General features: G+C 36.6%; 1 protein-coding gene across 2 annotated transcripts; it reads right to left on the reverse strand.

Moving 5' to 3' along the window:
* Positions 1 to 1,102: 1,102 nt before the first annotated feature.
* On the reverse strand, positions 1,103 to 17,028 carry LOC121383938 (quinone oxidoreductase-like). Of its 2 annotated transcripts, XM_041514043.1 has the most exons (10): positions 15,259 to 15,729; positions 13,890 to 14,114; positions 11,028 to 11,155; positions 9,504 to 9,656; positions 7,808 to 7,971; positions 6,228 to 6,279; positions 5,286 to 5,435; positions 4,052 to 4,153; positions 3,224 to 3,319; positions 1,103 to 1,731 (listed from the first exon to the last, which is right to left on the reverse strand). In XM_041514043.1, the coding sequence occupies exons 1-10, from the start codon at positions 15,491 to 15,493 to the stop codon at positions 1,570 to 1,572; spliced, it is 1,467 nt and encodes a 488-aa protein (XP_041369977.1). In that variant the 5' UTR covers positions 15,494 to 15,729; the 3' UTR covers positions 1,103 to 1,569. The 2 variants fall into 2 exon arrangements, with proteins under 2 accessions (XP_041369977.1, XP_041369978.1); XM_041514044.1 differs by lacking the exons at positions 13,890 to 14,114; positions 15,259 to 15,729 and adding an exon at positions 16,941 to 17,028.
* Between the last annotated feature and the right edge of the window lie 4,633 nt (positions 17,029 to 21,661).

Genomic DNA, 21,661 nt, shown 5'->3' on the forward strand with positions numbered 1-21,661 from the left:
CAGACTTGCAGAATTGGCACGTGCAACATTTCAGAAATCAATAGATGGTTTTGTAATTTGTTGCATTAGGGGCATTGCAATTATTGCTTTAGGAAGGCACGAGACCATAAACGCACAGTGGCAAAAGACATTCTTTATGGAGTATGATGGCAGAAACAGCAGGGCTTCTAGATTGTAGCAGCCCCATACCCATGGCTAGTGATATTCAATGTACGGCTAGTAAATAACTACTATTGCCATGCCCGACGGCTAGTGGAAAAAAATTGTAAAATGCTGCATTTAAGTCTATTTTCTAAATATGAATATCCTGGCCACCCCACAACTAAGAGTTTTAAAGCTCTATTTCCTTTGTTACGTTCTGCCCCCACCCACCCCAACCCCATCTAAGGGTTTTGAAGCTCTATCTTCCTCTTTGGGTGACATATCTGATTATTCCTATTAATAAAATTGTATTACTTAAAGTAGGGCTAGTGAATTTTTAATCATGGTTAGTAAACGTTTTAAAACACCGATTCCATGGCTAGTGGATTTTTATAAATATTCTAGAAGACTTGCAGAAACAACAACAAATAACTATCACACATTTCCTGGAACTGGAAGCTGCTGGATCATTGTATATTTACTATTAGCTGTTGCAGACTTATGAATTGGGTGTTGTGGTTTTCTTACATTCACGCACAATAATATAATTGTTTTCCTAATATGCATGAATTGGAAATATTGTTGGTTATTAAATTGTTTTGAGTGTGTTCAATGAACTGAACAATTTGAAATATTTGCTTGTTTTTTTTATTGTTTTCAATTTGTATTTTACCAAGTCAATTACATAACAAAACACATCTTCATAAATCAAGGCTAATATTCGTTCCTCGTATTCAGCCTTGATACATGTCGTCAAGAAATCGTGCCACAAAATGCTTAAGTTTCATTGGATGCGATGAGATCTGATTGCAACGAATCGCAACACTCCTTATAGATTCCCTTGTTATTGTAAACAAAGAGGGCAGAGTCAGCGTCCGGCGGTTAATTTTTGATATTGCTTTCACGATTGTCACATGTTACCGATGCTGTGATTGGTCAGCGATGTCATTGTGTAAGGGGCATAATCGGTGTTACAAATTGTCTTCCAATAGAGGGCGCTAGTAGTGGATATCAGTAATCTTGACTACATGTATCAAGGCTGAATACGAGGAAAGAATATTAGCCTTGATTTATGAAGATTAACAAAACACTAATCAGGATCTTTGTAAAATTATTTTTAAAAAACATAATTTGTCCAAAAAAAAAAAAAAAAATCGAAACCTCTTAAGATTTGCGAAAATGGACTCTTACATAAGAGGGGATGAATGGCACAGCAATACATTACTGTACATAGGGATAACATTGAGAAGACTTTGCAGAAAGAATTGGAAGACATAAAAAAATAATTCAATTCATCAGAATCATATTATCTGTACTACAAGCTCTAGTTAAAAAGTAAATGATTGGTCTTAATTTATCTTATTTGTAGATCACAGTACAATAACTTTATTTTTGCATGGCTGATTGTTTATAGAAGTCACCGTCACTTCATGGTTTTAAGATGATATTTCCCCGAGCACTGGTTGTCTTTATTATTTCCTCATGAGCCAGGCTTGCTTTGTCCAGAGGGTATGTTTTTCCCACCTTGGGGTTTACCCATCCATGCTTCATCCACGCCTCTATAGCACTGCACATCTCCTTCCAGTCACCCTGAATGAAGAAAACATTGTTAATACTTTATGTTGCAGTATATTTAGCAAATGTTTCATTTATATTAGTCTGATTGAAAAACAAAAAGAAAGAAATGTTTTATTTAAAGACGCTCAACACATTTTATTTACGGTGATATGGCATCGGACACAGTTAAGGACCACACAGATTTTGAGAGGAAACCCACTGTCGCCACTTCATGGACTACTCTTTCCGATTGGCAACAAGGAATCTTTTATTTGTGCTTCGCACAGGCAGGAAAGCACAAACCATGGCCTTTGTTGAACCAGTTATGGATCACTGGTCGGTGCAAGTGGTTTACACCTACCCATTGAGCCTTGCGGAGCACTCACTCAGGGTTTGGAGTCCGTATTTGGATTAAAAATCCCATGCCTCGACTGGCATCCAAACCCAGTACCTACCAGCCTGTTGACCGATGGCATAACCACGACGCCACCGAGGCTGGTGATGTTTGAAAGACTGAATTAATGATGAATGATGCAGTATATAACAAGCATCAGTCTATGGTCTTGTAACCAAATTGGACCACACTTAGTTTTTATATTTAAATTTTATAAAAAGCACAATTATTAAAAACTTTTGCGAGTATCTGAATTATTAAAAATATCAATACATTACTACCATTCTTTAAAGTATAGGAAAATAGCACATTCTAAACACATGAACAGTTAACTTTGCTCAACTTGTAAACACATGAACAGTTAACTTTGCTCAACTTGTAAACACATGAACAGTTAACTTTGCTTAAATGATAAAAGATTTCCACAATCAGTTTGGCACCGAGTTAACAGAAGGCTAGTTCAGAAAAATAAAAATATTATTTAAACCTTTTGTTGTACATGTACATAAAATCTTACACTGTAGTGTCCATAATGATATCTCAATTTCACTGATATGATGTAAACACAATTTAATGGAAGAAAACAGGACAAAATAACTGTTTAAATAACTGAATAATAAAAATCTAATCAAGACTGCAGCTTTAATAAGCCAGCTTTTGATGTATCCTTTGGTGGTTGCTAATGTAGGTTTGTCAATATTGAAATACAAATTTTACAGAAATAGTTGGAAGAGTAGAACTGGGTGGTAAACAGTTTACTATACCGAGCATATCTCAAAATATTGGTTATCAAAAAGTAAAGTTAAGTAAAAGACTTATCAAAATATACATTATGACAATACATTAATGCAAAGTGGCTGACAAAAGGCCATGTGAACATTATATTTTCAACAAACTGACAGAAAAAAGTGTTCCAGTGTAACTTGTAAAGCTCAAAAGGTTATAAGTATCATGGAATAAAACAAACATCTTACAGAATAGTATGAACGGTCGTCTGTTTTATGGGTATTTTTCAATACTGAATACCATACCTATACCGATGTAAATCACCCCCAAACTATCGATGCCAATACCAAATCTAAAATTTCAATACCGCTCAGCTCTAGGGACAAGTACTAATTACATATCTACCTCGGACGAGTTTCCAAGAGCAACACCAGTCACGGTACATTCCTTGCTTAATGTTAGTCTTGGGTTGATCTCCACCGTTCCTCGAGCACCAATATTCTAGTAAAAGTAATGAAAGGAAAGTTTTAATATACCATAATTACAGGTATATAAGGGCTTCTAGATTATGGTAGCCCCACTCCCATGGCTAGTGATATTCAATGTTGGGCTAGTAAATAACTACTATTGTTATGCCCGACGGCTAGTGAATTTTTTGTCGTCAAATATTACAGTTAAGTCTATTTCGTAAATACGAATATCCTGTCCCCACCCCAATCCCCAAGTGTTTTTAAGCTCTATCTCCCTCTTTAGGTGACATATCTGATTTTTACTACATTGTATTATATAGTAAAATTGTATTAACTTAAAGTAAAGTAGGGCTAGTGAATTTTTAATTGTGGCTAGTAAATTTATAAAATCACTGATCCCATGGCTAGTGGATTTGATAAACATTCTAGAAGACCTGGGTATAATCAAATAATACACACAGAAGATGGTTCATATTTAAGGCTGGTTAAAGATTTTTGTTTTAAAATAACAGGACATAGTATCATGGCCTTTGGTGTACCAGATATTTGACATAGGTTGAAATGTATGAAAAACGAAGTGGGATGATATACAACTTCTTATCACATCTCAATGCCAATGGAAATACTTGAGATGATAGAGAGTTGCAGTGTTGGAAAAATGAGTGCAAGAGATCATCCGACACACTGTACATGTACCTCAATCAAACGCTGAACTACATTTCATTCCACATTTCAGTCATTGAATGTGGTTATATCTATTTACCACTATACGTCCATGCAGCTTGATCATTTCCAAATCCTTCTGCAGGTTGACATTTGACAACATCTCTAGAATTACATCAACACCATCATCTTTAGTTGCTGCCTGGAACAAATTAAATATATATATATATATATATATATATATTACCCATATGAGATCAAATATCCTGAGTAATATTTCTGTCACTGATTGGCCATCTTAAAAATTATAACAATTGGGTGGAACTTAACTTTCATTCATTTAATGTTTCCATTTGTGAATTCAATTACACAATATACTGTATCAGGAAAATAAATTTGTTTCATAAATATGAAATTGTGTATTTTCATGAGCAGCAGCATTAATATATATATATATATATATTTTTTTTTTTAACGATATAGTAAAATACTTATTTTCTAATAAAACCAGTGAAATGTTTTTGTAACATAATCATTTAGCTATAAAAGAATGTCATTTTGCCATGACACCATTTGTATTATGCCATGTAATGCAAATATGGTTATGAAACGTAACGGGGTAATGGCTAATGGAACTACATGTAGTTTATAAACAGAAGAATTATTATATACTAGTAATTAAAACAATTAAAAAGCCATGCGTAATAAGGAGAATAACCAACTTGCTATGAAAAGTTTGTTTTTAAATTGTATCTGTCCCTCATAAATGCATGTGGTAAAACCCCCATCAAATGCTCGGGTTTACAACATTCATTCCACAGGGAGAGATAATTCGGAATTCCTTGTAGCAGCTAAGCTAATTAGTTATTCTCTAAATACAAGCCTGACATTATAAAACATTATAGTACATTGTGGTTCCTACCTACATCACAGGCTTGTAAGTTATTATAAGTCAAATTATCCCTTCTTCTCGTGTGGCTGTGGCATATCCATAACAACTAGTGTGGGACTGATCCCCATAGGTGAGCCCATTGTGATAATTCTTGTTCCAGCCAGTGCACAACGACTGGTATATCAAAGGGCGTGGTATGTATTATCCTGTATGTGGGATGGTGCATATAAAAGATCCCTTGCTGCTAATCGAATAGAGTAGCCCATGAAGTTGCGACAGCAGGTTTCCTTTCTCAATACCTGTGTGGTCCGTAACCATATGTCCGATGCTATATAACCATAAATAAAATGTGTTGAGTGCATTGTTAAATAAAACATTTCCTTCCTTCTATAACAACTAGTACTATTTTACATTGTGGACTAGTGTGTACAACATGCATTACCTTGATTTTATCTGTGTATCCTTCCTCTCTATGATTGAAAACCGCATCTGCTCCAAGTTTCTTTACCAGCTCCAGACCAGCCTCGGAACCTGCTGTTCCCAACACTCTCATTCCATGTGCCTTAGCTATCTGAACACAAGCTGTCCCAACCTGTAAGATGTTTGTATATAATAAAGTTCAGTGATGAAGATCCAGTTTATGATACTTGCTAGAGCCGTTTTTCATTAACACAATTCTGTGTGTGGAAATGTGTTTTTAAATTTTTCAGTATCTGTGTTTTTGCTAGTGGATTACTATACAAACTTTGATGTTGTCACAGAGCTCTCAAGGCCTACACACGGAATCACATATACTATGTATATGCACAGTTATCAATAAACTTGTACGTGAAATGTGCACGTAATTGCCAATGAAAAGCAGGCATTGGTCAGAAAGTTCTCACACATTATAATGAGAAAGTTCTAAAAAAATTATAATGTAGCTGCATCGGCATATGGTAAAATTCCAGTAGTATAAACATATCTACCTATATTCGGTTTTAGTGTCCCAGCAGAAATTAACGGAGTTTATTTATTTAAACATGACACTGGCGTAGGAAGCGGGGGGAAAGGGGGGCATGTGCCCCCCTCCCCCAATTTTCAGATATTTTGCTTTATATTTGCTTTATAATAGTGTAAAAGTGTGTAAATATAAAAGTGTGCCCTCCCACTTTTTGGCACTTTCCTACGTCATTACATGAAACACAATCAAACAGTGGACTGTCCAAACCAGTAACCTGTGTCATCTGGATTTGTATTTTTACTCCAGAAAATAGCATACACATCTCAGGGTTTAATTTGTATAGTGTTTCATTTGTTTATGAAAAGTAGTGCTCCCCCTAGGATTTTGATCAGGGTACGGCCCTGGAATATGTTGTTTACAAGTTGTAAATTTGTAACTTACTCCTCCACTGGCTCCATGTACAAGAATCGTCTCACCAGGTTTTGCTCCAGCTCTAATTTAAAAAAAAAAGAAAGAGAAACAGAGAGAGAAACGGTTATTATAAATGTAAAATTTAAACATTTGACGAAGTAAAATGTGAAATAAAATGATTTCTTCCTAAAAATATAATGTGATTCAGAAAAAAGAAAGAAATGTCTTATTTAATGATGTACTCAACACATTTTATTTACAGTTATATGGTGTCAGGTTAAGGACCACACATATATTGAGAGAGGAAACCCACTGTCGCCACTTCATGGGCTACTCTTTTCGATTAGCAGCAAGGGATCTTTTATATGCACCACCCCACAGACAGGGTAGTACATACCATAATGTGATTCAAATAATTGTTTTTAATAATGTTGTAAGTCACATAAAGTAGCATATAAAGAGCTGTTCCCAAATCTATCACATGGGGGGGGGGGGGGGTCAGGGAGAACTGTAATTATTATTTTTAATAATGTTATAAGTCACATAAAGTAATATATAAAGGGCTGTTCCCAAATCTATCACACAGGGGAGCCAGAAAGAACTATTAGTCCCCTGTCAGGTTCATCTCTGTCTGTCCCACTCATGGTTTTCCGAATGTTTCTTTTACAATGCCTTGAGATGTTGAGCTGAAATGTTTTATATAGTTTTATGGTGTACTATTACAGATCAAGTCCGACTTTCACAGTGATTTATCAATTTCTGACAGATTTAGGTGATATGAAAATTGTCGTGCTCAGTAGGGAACATGTATTGCTTTAGCAGCTACAGTACTCTCAGAATGCTTGTTATTTTATGCCTGGTATATCTGCTGACTTTTAACTCTATGAATATTTCGTTCAAGCAAAATTTTCTTTTTGTAGGCGATGGGTATACAAAACATTTGCCTTCTCTACGTACTCGGTAAAACCCTAATTGTAACTTTTGTGATCTGAAGACTGTAAAGGAATAAAAGATAGCTATTTTAGAAATATGTAATGTTTGTCCATTGGATGTTTAAAATCTAATAAATATACATGCAGTCATTGACTTTATTGATTATTTTCTCATTGTGCTTATATTTCTCAAGACAGTGGGCATAGCTCACCCTGCCCATAACCAAATTAGGCAATTGCTAATTTTTATGCAAAGTGGCTAAAACATTAAGCATTTGGTTTATAAATTTATGTTTAAATTAACCACTTTTAAATTATTTTCAAGAAAACACATATCAGAAAATTGGCTACGACATTTTTTTTTTTCAGTGTGAGATATAAAAAAATAGCTATAGTTACAACCTGTAATATGCTTGCCCATCAGATATTTAAAAATCTACTAAATACAGCATTTGGTTGATAAATTTATGTTTAAATTAACCACTTTTTAATTATTTTCAAGAAAACACATATCAGAAAATTGGCTACGACATTTTTTTTTTCAGTGTGAGATATAAAAAAATAGCTATAGTTACAACCTGTAATATGCTTGCCCATCAGATATTTAAAAATCTACTAAATACAGGAGTGGATTTAAAGGACACAACTTACTTAATTATTGTATATTTACACTATTACCTTTGAAATATGGATCTATATGCGGTGAAAAAAGGTGTACCGATTCCAGCACCTTGGTCAAAAGTTAGATTATCTGGGAGGTAACAGGCAAACTTCTCATCGCACACTGTGTATTCTGCGTAAGCGCCAGAATTCTTGAAGACTGTGCAGACACGATCACCTTTCTGTAGAATAAAAATATATATTATATATTGTCCTTTGGATAAACCTATGAACATGTAAAGCTGAGGTACTGGCAGATCCAGAGGGGTGTCACAGGGGTCCCATGACCCTTCCCCCCCCCCCCCCCCCTATTTGAAGTGCCCTTTATAATAACGTTTTTAATTAGGAGATAACCATATTGAGTTTTTAGATTTGCGAGTTTTATTGTCTATTTGATCCTACAAATGTATTTTTTGACTGAAGGCGTTAGCCTGAGGTCAAAAATGAAACATTTGCGGGCAACAGACAATAACACCCACAAATCTAATAATTCAATAAGGTAATCTCCTAATTAAAAAAGTCAACTGAATCATTTTTCTGCGGAACTAACTGTATATTTGGTATTTCTTGAAAAAAATAACTGGCTATAATCTAACTGTAGACCCTTGAGTTGTTAACTTCACCTATTCCAATTGCTAATGACGTCACTTTCTAATGACGTCATTAGCTTTCTAGGTGTTATTTTCATTTGATCCTAGAAAAAGAATGTAATTAACCAATCACAATACAGAACTAATTCGCTATCAGTTTACAATCTAAATTCATAATCCACAATTGATATACAACACTAAATTGCCTTGAAGATATGTCTGAGCATCTTCATTTCAAAATGCTCCCGGGAGCTTTTCACCAAACCACCTACAAATCTCACTTTCTTTGGGAGAATATCTCAGTTGCCTTTGGCAAACTCAAACATGCCTTTTTTTTTAAAGAATGTGACCCCCCTTAACAATAAAAGTTGGTAAGAATGAAAAAATTATTGTAAAGTAAACTGACTACAAGAAAATCTCAAAGGTGATTAATTATCAAACCTTGTAAAGTTTTTATGTATTATATGTTTATAAAAATGTGGCATGAATAACTGAAATAAAATCTTCATTTGCAAGGAATCTGACTTGCACTGCATATGAGAAGGTCATTCAACACAGGCAATGATAATGCTTTCAAAACACCTGATGAAGACAATACTTTCTACACACTGAATATGCTGCAGTGTGATGTAAACATAAAAATTATTTGTTTACAACAAATAATTGTTGTCTTCGGGCTAACTCTGGCACTTGTCAAGTATGCCAATTTTAAAAACAACTGGCAAATTGTATTTTAATTTTGCAAATGAATTTCATGTAATAATTATTATTTTATTAGAAAATAACTGGGGTTTGACAATTTTTTTAAGTTTAAATAGATGATTTGGAGAAATGTTCTGCTCACCCAGAGCTAGCTGTCGGTAACAATTTCTATAACCAGCCTCGGTGGTGTCGTGGTTAAGCCATCAGACAAAAGGCTGGCAGGTACAGGGTTCGCAGCCCGGTACCGACTCCTACCCAAAGCAAATTTTAACGACTCAATGGGTAGGTGTAAGACCACTACACCCTCTTCTCTCTGACTAACCACCAACAACTTGAACCTTAATTGAATATAAGCATGAAAATACGTTGAAATGAAATGAAACAGAGTCTATATTGTTATTACATGACGATAAGAGTATTACCTGAAACTTCTTTACTGCAGTTCCGACCTCCTCCACCACACCAGCCGTGTCTGAGCCAGGAACGTATGGCAGTTCAGGTAGTACAGAGTATGTACCAGCACGTTTATACGTGTCTACTGGATTCACACCCACAGCTGAAACTTTTATTAATATCTGGGGGAAGAGAAAACAAATACAAATCTGAAGATAGATTTGAACATATGAATATTGTATCAGCTACTTTTTATAAGAACATGTTCTGACTTCATTACAGATTAATTATAGTCTACATGGGGTATAGCTGAAGGTATAAACTTTATGTTTCAAAGGAAATAAATAAATAAATAAATGTTTTATTTAACGACACACTCAACACATTTTATTTATGGTTAAATATGGTGTCACACATATGGTTACGGACAACACAGATATTGAGAAACCTGCCGTCGCCACATCATGGGCTACTCTTTTTGATTAGCAGCAAGGGATCTTTTATATGCACCATCCCAGACAAGATAGCACATACCATGGCCTTTGTTATTCCAGATGTGGAGCACTGGCTGGAACGAGGAATAGCCCAATGGGACCAAAGACAGGGATCGATCCTAGACTGACCGTGCATCAAGCGAACGCTTTACCACTGGGCTACATTCCGCCCGTTTCAAAGGAGAAATGTTAAAAGTATTTTTTGCAGGAGCAGCCATTATTCTAACTTTGACATACATAGGACCTTTAATATCATTGGTATGCCAATCACAACTCTTCCCCTAGCCTAAGTACTCTGACTGTAGAGGGCTAGATGGACATTTGGACAGATACAGGGCTAAAGATCTGTCCAAATGTCTGTCTAGCCCTCTTCAGTCAGAGTACTCAGGCTACTCTTCCCCTTCCTTCACCACTGTTTGCCTGCTGCTTCACAATATGACTCACAGACAGCTAAATCATATCTGAAAAATAGTACCGTATGTGTTTCTACACACTTCGACATGAAAACAAATTAGGGGAGTGATTAACGTAAGATGTTAGCACACAGTACTGATACTATATAAATTCACATGATAAGGGGAGCTAAACATTAATATCCTTGAACAAATCTCAGGGGAGTAATGGGGAACTCGAGTGATAGCTCCCCTTAAATAGCGAGGTCTTGTACTAACAGCAAAATCAGAATCTAGATGCAGGGGATTTTTTTAGATTTAGATTTGAGCATAATGGCTTAGCCAGCATGAAGCAGACGAGGCACTTCCCTCGTCTGGAATTTCCCCAGATTTTATTTTATTTTTCCCATGACACTGATATTTATTTTACAGGTCTGGGTTTGCCTTGACGTTTTTTCCTCTCTGGCTACGCCCCAGGAGCAGCTATATAGATGTGACTCACCATATTAGCCAGTCCCTGCAGTCTATAATTCAATACTATAGTAAAACTGAAGATTCTAAACCCTTGTGAAACACTTGCTGAAAGCATACTGAATTGTCAAAAAAGCAAATGAAACTTAAGAAAGAAAGACTTGTAATTTAAAAAGTAAAGATGAAAAAATATAACCTCCGTTTCCTTTGCCTTTGGAATGGGAACATTGGACTCTAGCTGCAGCACATCCGGTCCACCAAACTTGTTAACTCGAATAGCTCTCATAATTGTCTGGATACCTCTCCTAACAGACATGTAAGAACCTACAAAACAAAACAATCTTCATTATACTTGATATATGTAATAATTTTAATAATATAATAGTTACATCACCACCTGTCCACCACATTTGCTCAGGCTATGAATATGTATATAGCCAACAAACAGGTAAACATACACAAAACAAGCAAGTTCTATGTGTATACTGAATATATGTAACTGGACATATTAATAATATACTACTCAACTTTTGCTAGGGATATACCAAATATATGTACCGGTATATGGCATGATAAACACTTAAATTTGTGCAACATGTGATCAATATGGTTAGGATGTTCCATACACCATCATAGTAATTAATGATTACAATTAGATAATATTTATGTTATTCAGTGAAGTCAATAAATACAGTTGCTTTACTTGCCCTGTTTTTTCTAAAAATATCACTGCCAAAAATCGAGTCGACTAAGTATACAATAGTTATATTAGTTGGGAGCTCCCCCGATACATCAAATGTGTTGACTCATATAGACCTGCATACTTCTACCAATAGACCTTTTTCATTTTATTTTAACTTATTTTCGTGCTTATATCCAATTAAGGTTCAAGCACACTATCTTGGGCACACACCTCAGATATTTGGGCCGTTTGTCCAGGAAAGTGGGTTAGTTGTTAATTGTTAGTGGATAGTGAGAGAGAAGAGGACGTAGTGGTCTTACACCTATATGTACCCATCGAGTCATTAAAACTTGCTCTGGGTGGGAGTCGGTACCGGGCTGCAAACCCTGTACCTACCAGTCTTATATCCAATGGCTTAACCACGGCACTGGTTATGAATTGGACATGTAAATTTACAAACCAATCTGGTACTCAATATATTATATACATGATTGGATATTTTAATAAAATAATTAGTCAGGATGTTTACCTGTAGTTCGTGTAGCTAAATATTAACGGTTGTTGAGGTTTTCTTCTCACTGTGTTTTAACATATAAACTTTAATCACTGGGCAAGATTGTTCAAATAGTCAAAAACAAATACATGTATCAACATTCATTTAGATGAACAGACTCAAACTCACAGTAGGATGAGTATATAGTTTATTCTGTAACCCGCAGGGACAACACAACTTTTGTTAAATTCTTTAATATTTGACTATATTCAATATACAATCACCAATGGCTTCTAAAAAGCTCTCCGCGGCTATTCTGAACATTCCTAGCTCATACTGGGTTTGTTTTAGTCGTTTCTGGACTGCATGTCCACAGAGGATATTATATAAGCTAATAATATATGTATTGCCAAGTTTAAGTCCTGAGTGAATTAAGTTGTTCTTTCTTTGTCATGAGCTTTAGCAGGTGACAAAGAAATCTTATTTTATCTGGGGTAATGCAAATTAAATATTTATCTGTGTTGTGATGTTTGTAGCTTGAACAGGTTTAGGCTCTTGGTAATGCAAGGTTGATAAATAAAAACTTTAATGCTGTCTATAATTATTGCTACCTTTGTACACATTTTTTTGCAAAAAATTTATTAGCACTGTTTGAATTAAACATGGGGCTTTATCATATTGGTCATCACTGAAACAGTTCCTGCAATATATCTGGCAACTATACTTTATGATTCGTTAAATGGTTAGACTAATATCTATAATGACAAATTCAATAATAAATACATTAAACACAAAACCAAAATCTGATACAATTTATTCAACAGACTGCTTCACTGGCAAAAATGGATACATGGAAAGTAAATTTTGTCAAGCCTTTAAAGAACGTGACATTTTCATCATCTTCTTCAAATCTGAATACCTTGTTTATCAATCTACATCAATCAACTGTTGTGCATTCTGATTCTCAAGAAAACCTTGAACCAGTCACATAAACGTAGCTATTTAGTTTCTCTATCAGTAGCTGGCAATAGAAACTGTGAATAAACTATTTATATCACTTCTCAATGTGGGCCTCTCAGGCATCAGTTTCTCATACATGAAAACCCCCACAATAAACTAAAACTACATGTATAGTCAACATGTTGGATCTTTCAGATGTCAGTGAATATAAAGTCTTCTATAAGGATATATTAGATTGGAATAAAGTGAGCACTATAGAACTTTACAATATCACCAATCCACTACCACTGGTGACGTGGTCACCGTCTGTCACCAAGCCAATCACTAGATTAAACTGTTGTTAATAAAAACACCGTTCTTGTTGAGATAGCTACCAAGGAGTCCTGTCTCCATGGAGGTGTCATTGCAAAGGACACCTGGACAGAGTCAGGTCGGATGTCCAACACTGTTGGCATGAGAACTTTGTGAAATAAACCTGAAAGTTGAAACACTGAACTTTGAAATGACATTTAAATCTTCTCCTTAAATAATCTATAAAAAAATTAATGTATTCATTTTATAGTTGACTGTTCAATGTAGTGTATCCAGTAATTATAACGATCAATTGCCATCTTGAAAAGTAAAAATAGTTAAACATTTTAATTTTTGTTGTTGTTTTGTTGTGATGATGGTGGTGGTGAACAGAATGGCTACACTGGTTATCACTTAGAGGTCAAGTTCGCCCAATCAGTGATGATGATATTAATTGTTTAGTCTGAAGTACTCCAAATAATTAGTTCATGTTGTTACATGCCCCAGCATGACATCAATTATTTCTGGATACTTGCTAATTATATCACCCTTTATTATATATATTAATGACTATATTCTTCCTGCATGACTGAAAACGTGGTGCTGGTCAATGTCAGTCTATATAGAATTACCTGTTTCAGCATCTGAACCATAATCTGAATTATTGTGTACATCCATTTTAAACACTGCCTTTAGTTGTAGCAAGGCATTAGCCGCGTCACATTTCTCCACTGTGTCAACTTTTTTCAAGTTAGCAGAAGATGATTTGGACCCTCTTTTTCTCTTGACAGCATTCGACATATTGACAGTTGGTAACCAGTCTGGGCTATCTTTTTGGTACAAGTCTGCCCTTTTTTCTGAAAATATATTCATCTACTTGATATAAACATAATTCATAATAATCAATGTAGGCCTATATATGCTTTGCATGTTACAGAAAATTGAAATACACACGTACTCACTTAAGTTCAGCATTAGGGACCATTCAAATATTACGTAAAGATCGAGGGGGTGGGTAGGTGTAGGTCCAAATGTTAAGTAGCGTTGGTGAGTTAATTTAATAGCCTTACATAATGCTCTTTTTTTTTTAAATTAAGAATAAAAGCTTTTATTTTGTTTTGTCTTTTTCATAAACACTCTGTCACGGTGACAGTGTTTAACGTAGGCAGTTATAGCTAGGCATATAGCCACATACAGTATATATTAGGATTATAAATCGAGTTAAAATGCGTATATGCTCTTTCTCAAATTGCAAAACAGTATGTTAAAATTATATACACCCATCACATGACTTATTTATGAAAGGGAGTGTTACAGGAGGATGGAGGGTGTCTAATTTTAATTAAAAATATTGTTATGTAATATTTGAACAGCCCTTTATGAGACAGGACTCACATTGAAAAAAAGTTTGTTCTAGCCAATTCAGAGTTCAACAAATATGCTAACTCGACACCCAAGGCTTAGAGCTGTTTTTCCAAGTCGGATTAATGACAAACACTAACCTTCCAGATAGCTTTAAAAAAAATAAACATGGATTTTGCCAATTTTGGGGGGTTAAACTGTTAATTTCACACACACACACACACACACACACACATACATACATACATACATATATATATATATATATATAACAGGAAGCATCTTTGACTAATCTAGTTCCACACAAAAATATGCAGCCTATTTTAAGTAGAACAGTAGTTAATGTATCAATTCATTCATATATTTAACATTTGACCAGTCAACAGGTCAATGTGTTTGCGTTGGGGTGTTGTAGTTAGCCATTCAATAACACTAGTTTAAATTAAATTACAGAATTTACTGCCCAGAATAAACTTTTTTATTACAACAAATTTTAACCCTGTCACACATATCACCAATGACGGGACTGGTAGCATTAACTGTGGAATGAAAAGTTGGGGCATTTCGAACTTTGACCCACTGAGATACATCATACACTCACACTTACACACACAAAATAAAAATGTTTCATATACTTACTATTTACAAAATGTTCTGAACAAATTCGAACATTTGATAAATTTTTGCCGTCCATGTTCCTGTTCAACTTTTCAAGCCATAATCGTCGTCGTCGAGTGCTGAGATTTTCACATTGTTCTCCTTGATGTTTAATAACAGCCGGTAGTCTGTAGTAATGTATCTTATATCCTTTGTCAATTTCTGATCGATTGTAGCAACCCTCAACATTACAATAATTTCCTCTGTGCTTTGGCATTGTAGATTAAATTTGTTCGCAACACGCTTCAACTATTGACGACAAACAAAAGTGGTCTCCAACATGGCGGACAGCCGATGTGACGTCATGTGAAAAAAACAGCTGCAGCTGCATGTGCCATCATGTGGTGCACATCAAATTGCCGAAAATGTTTGTTTTAAAAATAATAAAACTGATATAAGCAGCGTATTAACACACCCAGGCAGTACACACACACAAAAGTGTGGCACCTCACATTTAATTTACCGTCAACAAAATGGAATCGTTTCGCCCTTATTCCCGATCGCCCCGTGTCGTTTCGCCCCCATACCGGGTCGTTTCGCCCTCTATACAGGGTCGTTTCGCCCTCATGTTTATGTTTGTGAATGATGAATAAATTTGTTTACGTGTTGCAAATCAGATATAGGTTATCAATGTGTAACCCTTTATCAACCATAAACACCATTTATATGTATATTTTATTATGAGCAATATTTTAAAGAACCCCTCCCCTCACACCATCCCAGTTCCTACGGGCCTGATGTATTTTATATTAATAAGTACAAAGACTAGCCTACACAATGATATTGTCGATACGACATATTAGTTATAAAGTGCTTTGGTGTGTGTGGGGGGGGGGGGGGGGGGGAGGGGCGCTTTTTTGGGTTTTTATGGAATACTCTTCAAGAGGGGTGAAAGACTCTAAAATATTAATATAAAATCAATGATCTCTAGTGGTATTTTTAAACAATCAAATAATATTAATAATAATAAAATAATATGACGTCATCACATTTGCATTTATATCATAACATGTTATTACATTCAACGGTTGTTAGATTAAGTCATATCCTTTCACCCCTCTTGTAGAATATTCCATAAAAAGTCAAAATGGCAGCCGGCACAAAATTACATGCTTTTTGCCCTATGCGATCTCAGCGAAGTCGATCAAGATTTCTGTCTGGGCAAAATGTGGGTAAAATCTAACGAAAAATAAAGGTAGGAGCAATTTATTGTAGTTGTCCACATTTTGTTTCGGACTTTATGTTTAAGTCTACAACCTTGTTGCCTGTTAGGTGACTATTACGACAAAATTATGGGTAAAATTATTTTTATATACCAAATTTTGCATACTAAAACCACCCCAATACATAGGGGCGAAACTATTCATAATGGAGGACGAAACGACTCATTCTAAGGGCGAAATGATTCGGGGCGAACGGGAATAAGGGCGAAACGACTCGGGGTCGAATAGGAATAAGGGCGAAACGACCCGGATTCGTCCCCCTCCCCCAATTTAAAATCCTGACTACGCCAATGTTACAACTTACATGTCACAGACAGATCATTGCATTTAATATATAGATTATTTCATAAACTAATGAATTCTACACGTAATTAGTGATGACAGTGGCTATATTTTGGGGGGAAATGGTAATCTATAACGTGCAGAAACAATAATAACAACCTCAAGGTTTTTCTTCCGGTGCGTTCTTTATAGTATGGAATACCGGTGGTGACACTTCCAAAATCAACTACGATGAAGTGTCTCGGTGTCTCGGTGTCCTCGTTGGTGTCGTAATAGAGCGGAAATCTTATATACCGTTGTGTAGGTAAGTCAGGTCAGGTCATATAGTTTAACCAAATAATTCGTACAACAATGTATTTTTATAATGGTGGTTTTGACCTTCATACAGTGCTATATAGTAATAATGATTACCCTCTGGACCTTAATTTACGTATAGCAGAATCTATTCATAACTTTTTCGAATTGTCAAAACGCTTCACGTTTTAATTTCTTAAAGCCATTTATCCTACATCACATTGTCACTTGCAAGTTTGGCTGCTGTAATGTGGGCGGTGGGTATTAGTGGGGTGCCCGGACACTCAGTCATTTCAAATTGATGCAAAAGTTTCGTTTTCAGTACTAATTTGAAGGTAATGGTCTATGGAACAATTTTGGTCCGAGTGTCAAGCACTCAGATAACAAAAAATAATTTTTTGCCCATTTTTCAAAATGGCGGCCATCGAAAATCGTGAATTACAATTTTTTTGAAAAAAGACTAATCATTTTCATGCAATGTCTATGTAATAATAACTTTTATTGCTATACTAAAGCTAGTATTGTGTGTGGAATCAACTGGATGCTTCGAATATTCTGGTATGCCAAAATCAAAGATGGCTGCCAATTCCGGTTTTTTTCGCATTATGTCTCATTACTTCTGTCCTATTGAACCTAGAATGGTGATTCTGGTGTCTATATCTAGGATTTCATGTATGGGTAATTGAATACAAATAAACTAGGCATGATTGGAGCATATCTTATATGCTATTTCACGCCAATGAAGCAATAAATACCAAATGTAATGACGCAAATCGGCTATTTTTATAACTTTCCTGTTGGACCTTTTTTGTCTTTTTATCAGGGCCGTGTAATACAGCTCGTTGGCTACACATGGTTTGTCTTTTTCAAAAAGCAAACCGAAGAAAACCCACCATTATTTGACCACGTTTTCTTTCCAGCTTTCAGATATCATGGATGGATATCATGGATATCCGATCCAATGAGAACAAGATATGCCCATCAAGTTACTGTTGTTGTACTTGACAGCCTTCTGAAGGGAACCTATGAGGACAGTGGAACCGATATGACCCTTGAGGATTGGGCCGTGGTAGCTTCTCAAGAGAGCCCAACGTTCAAATTCTGGCTACTCATACACAAGTACCAACAAATCATATTCATGTTCATCCGGGCACATCGGGAACGGAAGTTCGAACTCATGGTCACTACCCTTCGGAAGCTTGTGCCATTGTTCTTTGCTCTCGATCACCAGAACTATGCCAGATGGCTTCCCATCCATATCCGAGACCTGGAAGTTCTCCCAGATAGCATCCAGGTAGAGTTTGAGCAGGGATACTGGACGATAACTCGAAGCAATCGGCGTTTCTCATCCATACCAATTGATCATGCAATGAGCAAGCCAACAAAAGAGTAAAAGGAGTTGGCGGCATGATTGGTCTCACGGAGAACCCTGACATGCTGGAACGCTGGATCATGACTGGTCCCGAAATCAGCCGAGTCGTTGAGGAGTTTACTGGTGCAAAGGACAACGATGATGATGAAGAACTCCCTCATCATGAGGAAGGATGTGCATCTCAGGACCGATTTCAACGCCATGCTAAAGACCTGCTGGAGGTATTGCTGAGCAAGGGGAATCCTTTTGAGGACAGTGAAGATCTGGTTACGTTAGACAACAAGGTGTGTGAGTCTGCGGCTGCTGCCGTATCTGTCCGTATGCTCGAGTCTATCGGACAAGAGCAGTACAACAACTTCAGGGAGAGTGTGCTTGATTCAAATGACACACTTCTGACAGCACCGATCAAGCGAAACAACTTACTGTTGTTCCATCAGAAGAAAACGCAGAAGAAGACAGCAATTAAGCAGAAAATGCAGCACTTCAAACATCACGCAGAGCTCTATGGGCAAGCTTTTGTTGCACTAGACAGCCGAGGGGGAGATTTGAAGGAGTTTTTTCGTCATGAATCTTCACCATACCCACCTGCATTGCCATCCAAAGGGTCACTAAACTCTTGCACCAAGTCAGATCTGTTGGTATACATCATGGCGGCCGGTACGAGTAGCGCCATTTCTGTCGACGAGGATCTATTTGCACCAGGTTTTTACGACTTTATAATTATTGACGGTGGAGTACTGATACACTCACTTCCTGGTACAACTGTCCAAGGCAAGACCTTTGATTCATATTTCGACAAGGTATTCTGCCCAAGAGTTCACCATGACTTGAAACGGTCAACAAGAGTAGACATTGTCTGGGACCAGTATCGTGCACTGACAATCAAAGGAGGCGCACGGGAAAAACGAGGAACAGGCACCCGGCAACGCGTATCTGGTACTGCCAAAATCCCAAGAAATTGGCAGAAGTTTCTGGCGAACGTTGATAACAAGAAGGAACTGTTCTCATTCCTGTCCCGAAAGATCACAGAAGGACAATTCCCAGACGACAAGGATGTCTACATTACTGCAGGTGATCAAGTCCACCATGTTGGAAACGGTCCACCAATGGATCAGTGCAACCATGAGGAAGCTGATACTCGTGTCAAAGTACATCTCCTCCACGCCCTCCAAACATCGTCACTTATAATGGTTCATACTGGAGACACAGATGTTGTCGTAATCCTTCTAAATAATTTCTATCACATCAAGGCTCTGAATCCAGCCGCAGAAATTTGGATCTCCTTCAAAGCGCGAAAGACAACCAGAATTATCTCACTGAACACTATCGCCACAAACCTAGGTACTACCACATGCAAAGTCATGACCTTCTTTCACAGGATCAGACAGTACGTCTTCCTTCAAGTTCAAGGGTAAACGATATTGCTGCAAATTGATGCACGAAGTGCCATCCCTGGTGGAGGAATTTGCAACTATTGTTGAAACGCCATTCTAAATATTGCCAAGGCTGATAGAAGTGGCAACAAACTTTGTCTGTAGGCTGTACTCCAATGAGTCAAATGAGGACAATGATATTGACCTCGTCCGATTGAGGGTGTTCTCACAGAAGACTAGGGACGTGGAGAGAATTCCCCCAACGAGTGATGCTTTGTATCAACATCTCAAAAGGAGTGTCTTCCAAGCAAGCATCTGGACAACAGCTCAAATGTCCATGATGTCTGTCAACAACCCCACTAATCATGAATGGAAGGAAGAGGACGGCAAGCTGTTTCCCATTTGGATCTCGCTGCCCCTCGCCAAGGATGTATTCCAGCTGGATGTGAAGTGCACTTGCACAAGTACCTGCTCTCGTTGCAAGTGCATGAGGGCAAAGTTGAAGTGCACACGTCTGTGCAAGTGCAAATGTGAGAAGTAGCTGGATCGGAACCATTTCCAATACCGACATGTATATATGGTCGATTTGTTAGACACTTTCTTATTAAAACTATTGTTCAAGGAGTTATTCAAGGAATTGCCTGAGTAGGTAAATAAAATTAGAGATAAAATATTTCCGATTTGCGTCATTATTTATGGTATTTATTGACTCATTGATATGAAATATCAAATAAATATCATATAATCATGTTTATTTAATTTTTTATTCAATTACCCAGACATGAAAACCTAGGTATAGACACCAAAATCACCATTCTAGGTTCAATATGACAGACGTTATGAGGCTTAATGCGAAAAAACCCAAAACGAAATTGGCAGCCATCTTTGATTTCTTGCATACCAGAATATTCAAAACATCAATATTTCAACTCCAGTTCCTTCTTCACACAATATTAGCTTTAGAATAGCAATAAAAGTTATATTACACAGAAACTGTGTAAAAATTATGAGCTTTTTAAAAATAAAATTGTAAGTCACGATTAGCGATGGCGGCCATTTTGGAAAATGGCAAAAAAAAAGAAAAATTGTTAATCGGAGTGCTTGACACCCGGACCAAAATTGTTCTATACACTCTTAACTTCAAATTAGTAGTAAAAACGAAACTTTTGCATCAATTTGAAATGAAACGGAAAAAATACCCATGCACTGGCTGGAATAAGAAATAGCCCAATGCGCCCACCAACGGGGATCGATCCCAAACGGACCGCGCATTAAGCTAGCACTTTACTACTGGGCTACGTCCCGCCCCTCGGAACAGCAGAGTACTCGGACTACTCCCAACTGAGGATAATTCATTGATCCCCCACTTTTTGAAGGCCAGTAATTTATTTATTTTAAAACATCTATTTAATGATAGACCTACACTCAACACATTTTAATTACGGTTATCTGGTCTTTGACATATAGTTAAGAACCACACATACTTAGAGAGGAAACATGTTGTTACCTCTCTATAGGCTATTTTCGATTAGCAGCAAGAGGGTTTTTTATATGCACTATGCTACACCCACAATAGTACACATAAACCACATCTTTTGTTAAACAAAGCGTGCATCAGACAAGCATTCAGTGGCGGATCACAGGGGCTTTAAACCCACCCCTTTAGCTGCCAAGTAAAAACAAACGAGTCTACCCTCACTAACACATGACCTTTTCTTGATGGATTTCAGTTTGTTGATGCCAACTACCAAAAGCAGTTAGTTTGTGGAGAAGACTAATGGTCATCATTAATCTCATCATAAATCAGGCCCGTATGAACGGCTTTGGGAGTGTGTGTGTGT

Source organism: Gigantopelta aegis, chromosome 10 (genome assembly GCF_016097555.1).
Source record: "Gigantopelta aegis isolate Gae_Host chromosome 10, Gae_host_genome, whole genome shotgun sequence".
Classification (NCBI taxonomy): Eukaryota; Metazoa; Mollusca; class Gastropoda; order Neomphalida; family Peltospiridae; genus Gigantopelta; species Gigantopelta aegis.

Coding starts and splice junctions, on each gene's coding strand:
- LOC121383938 (XM_041514043.1), bottom strand. CDS start 15,493: ATGCCAAAGCACAGAGGAAATTATTGTAATGTTGAGGGTTGCTACAAT. Junction 7,972..9,503: donor CTGCAGTAAAGAAGTTTCAG/GTAATACTCTTA, acceptor TTTATTCTACAG/AAAGGTGATCGTGTCTGCAC. Junction 5,436..6,227: donor TACATGGAGCCAGTGGAGGA/GTAAGTTACAAA, acceptor AACATCTTACAG/GTTGGGACAGCTTGTGTTCA.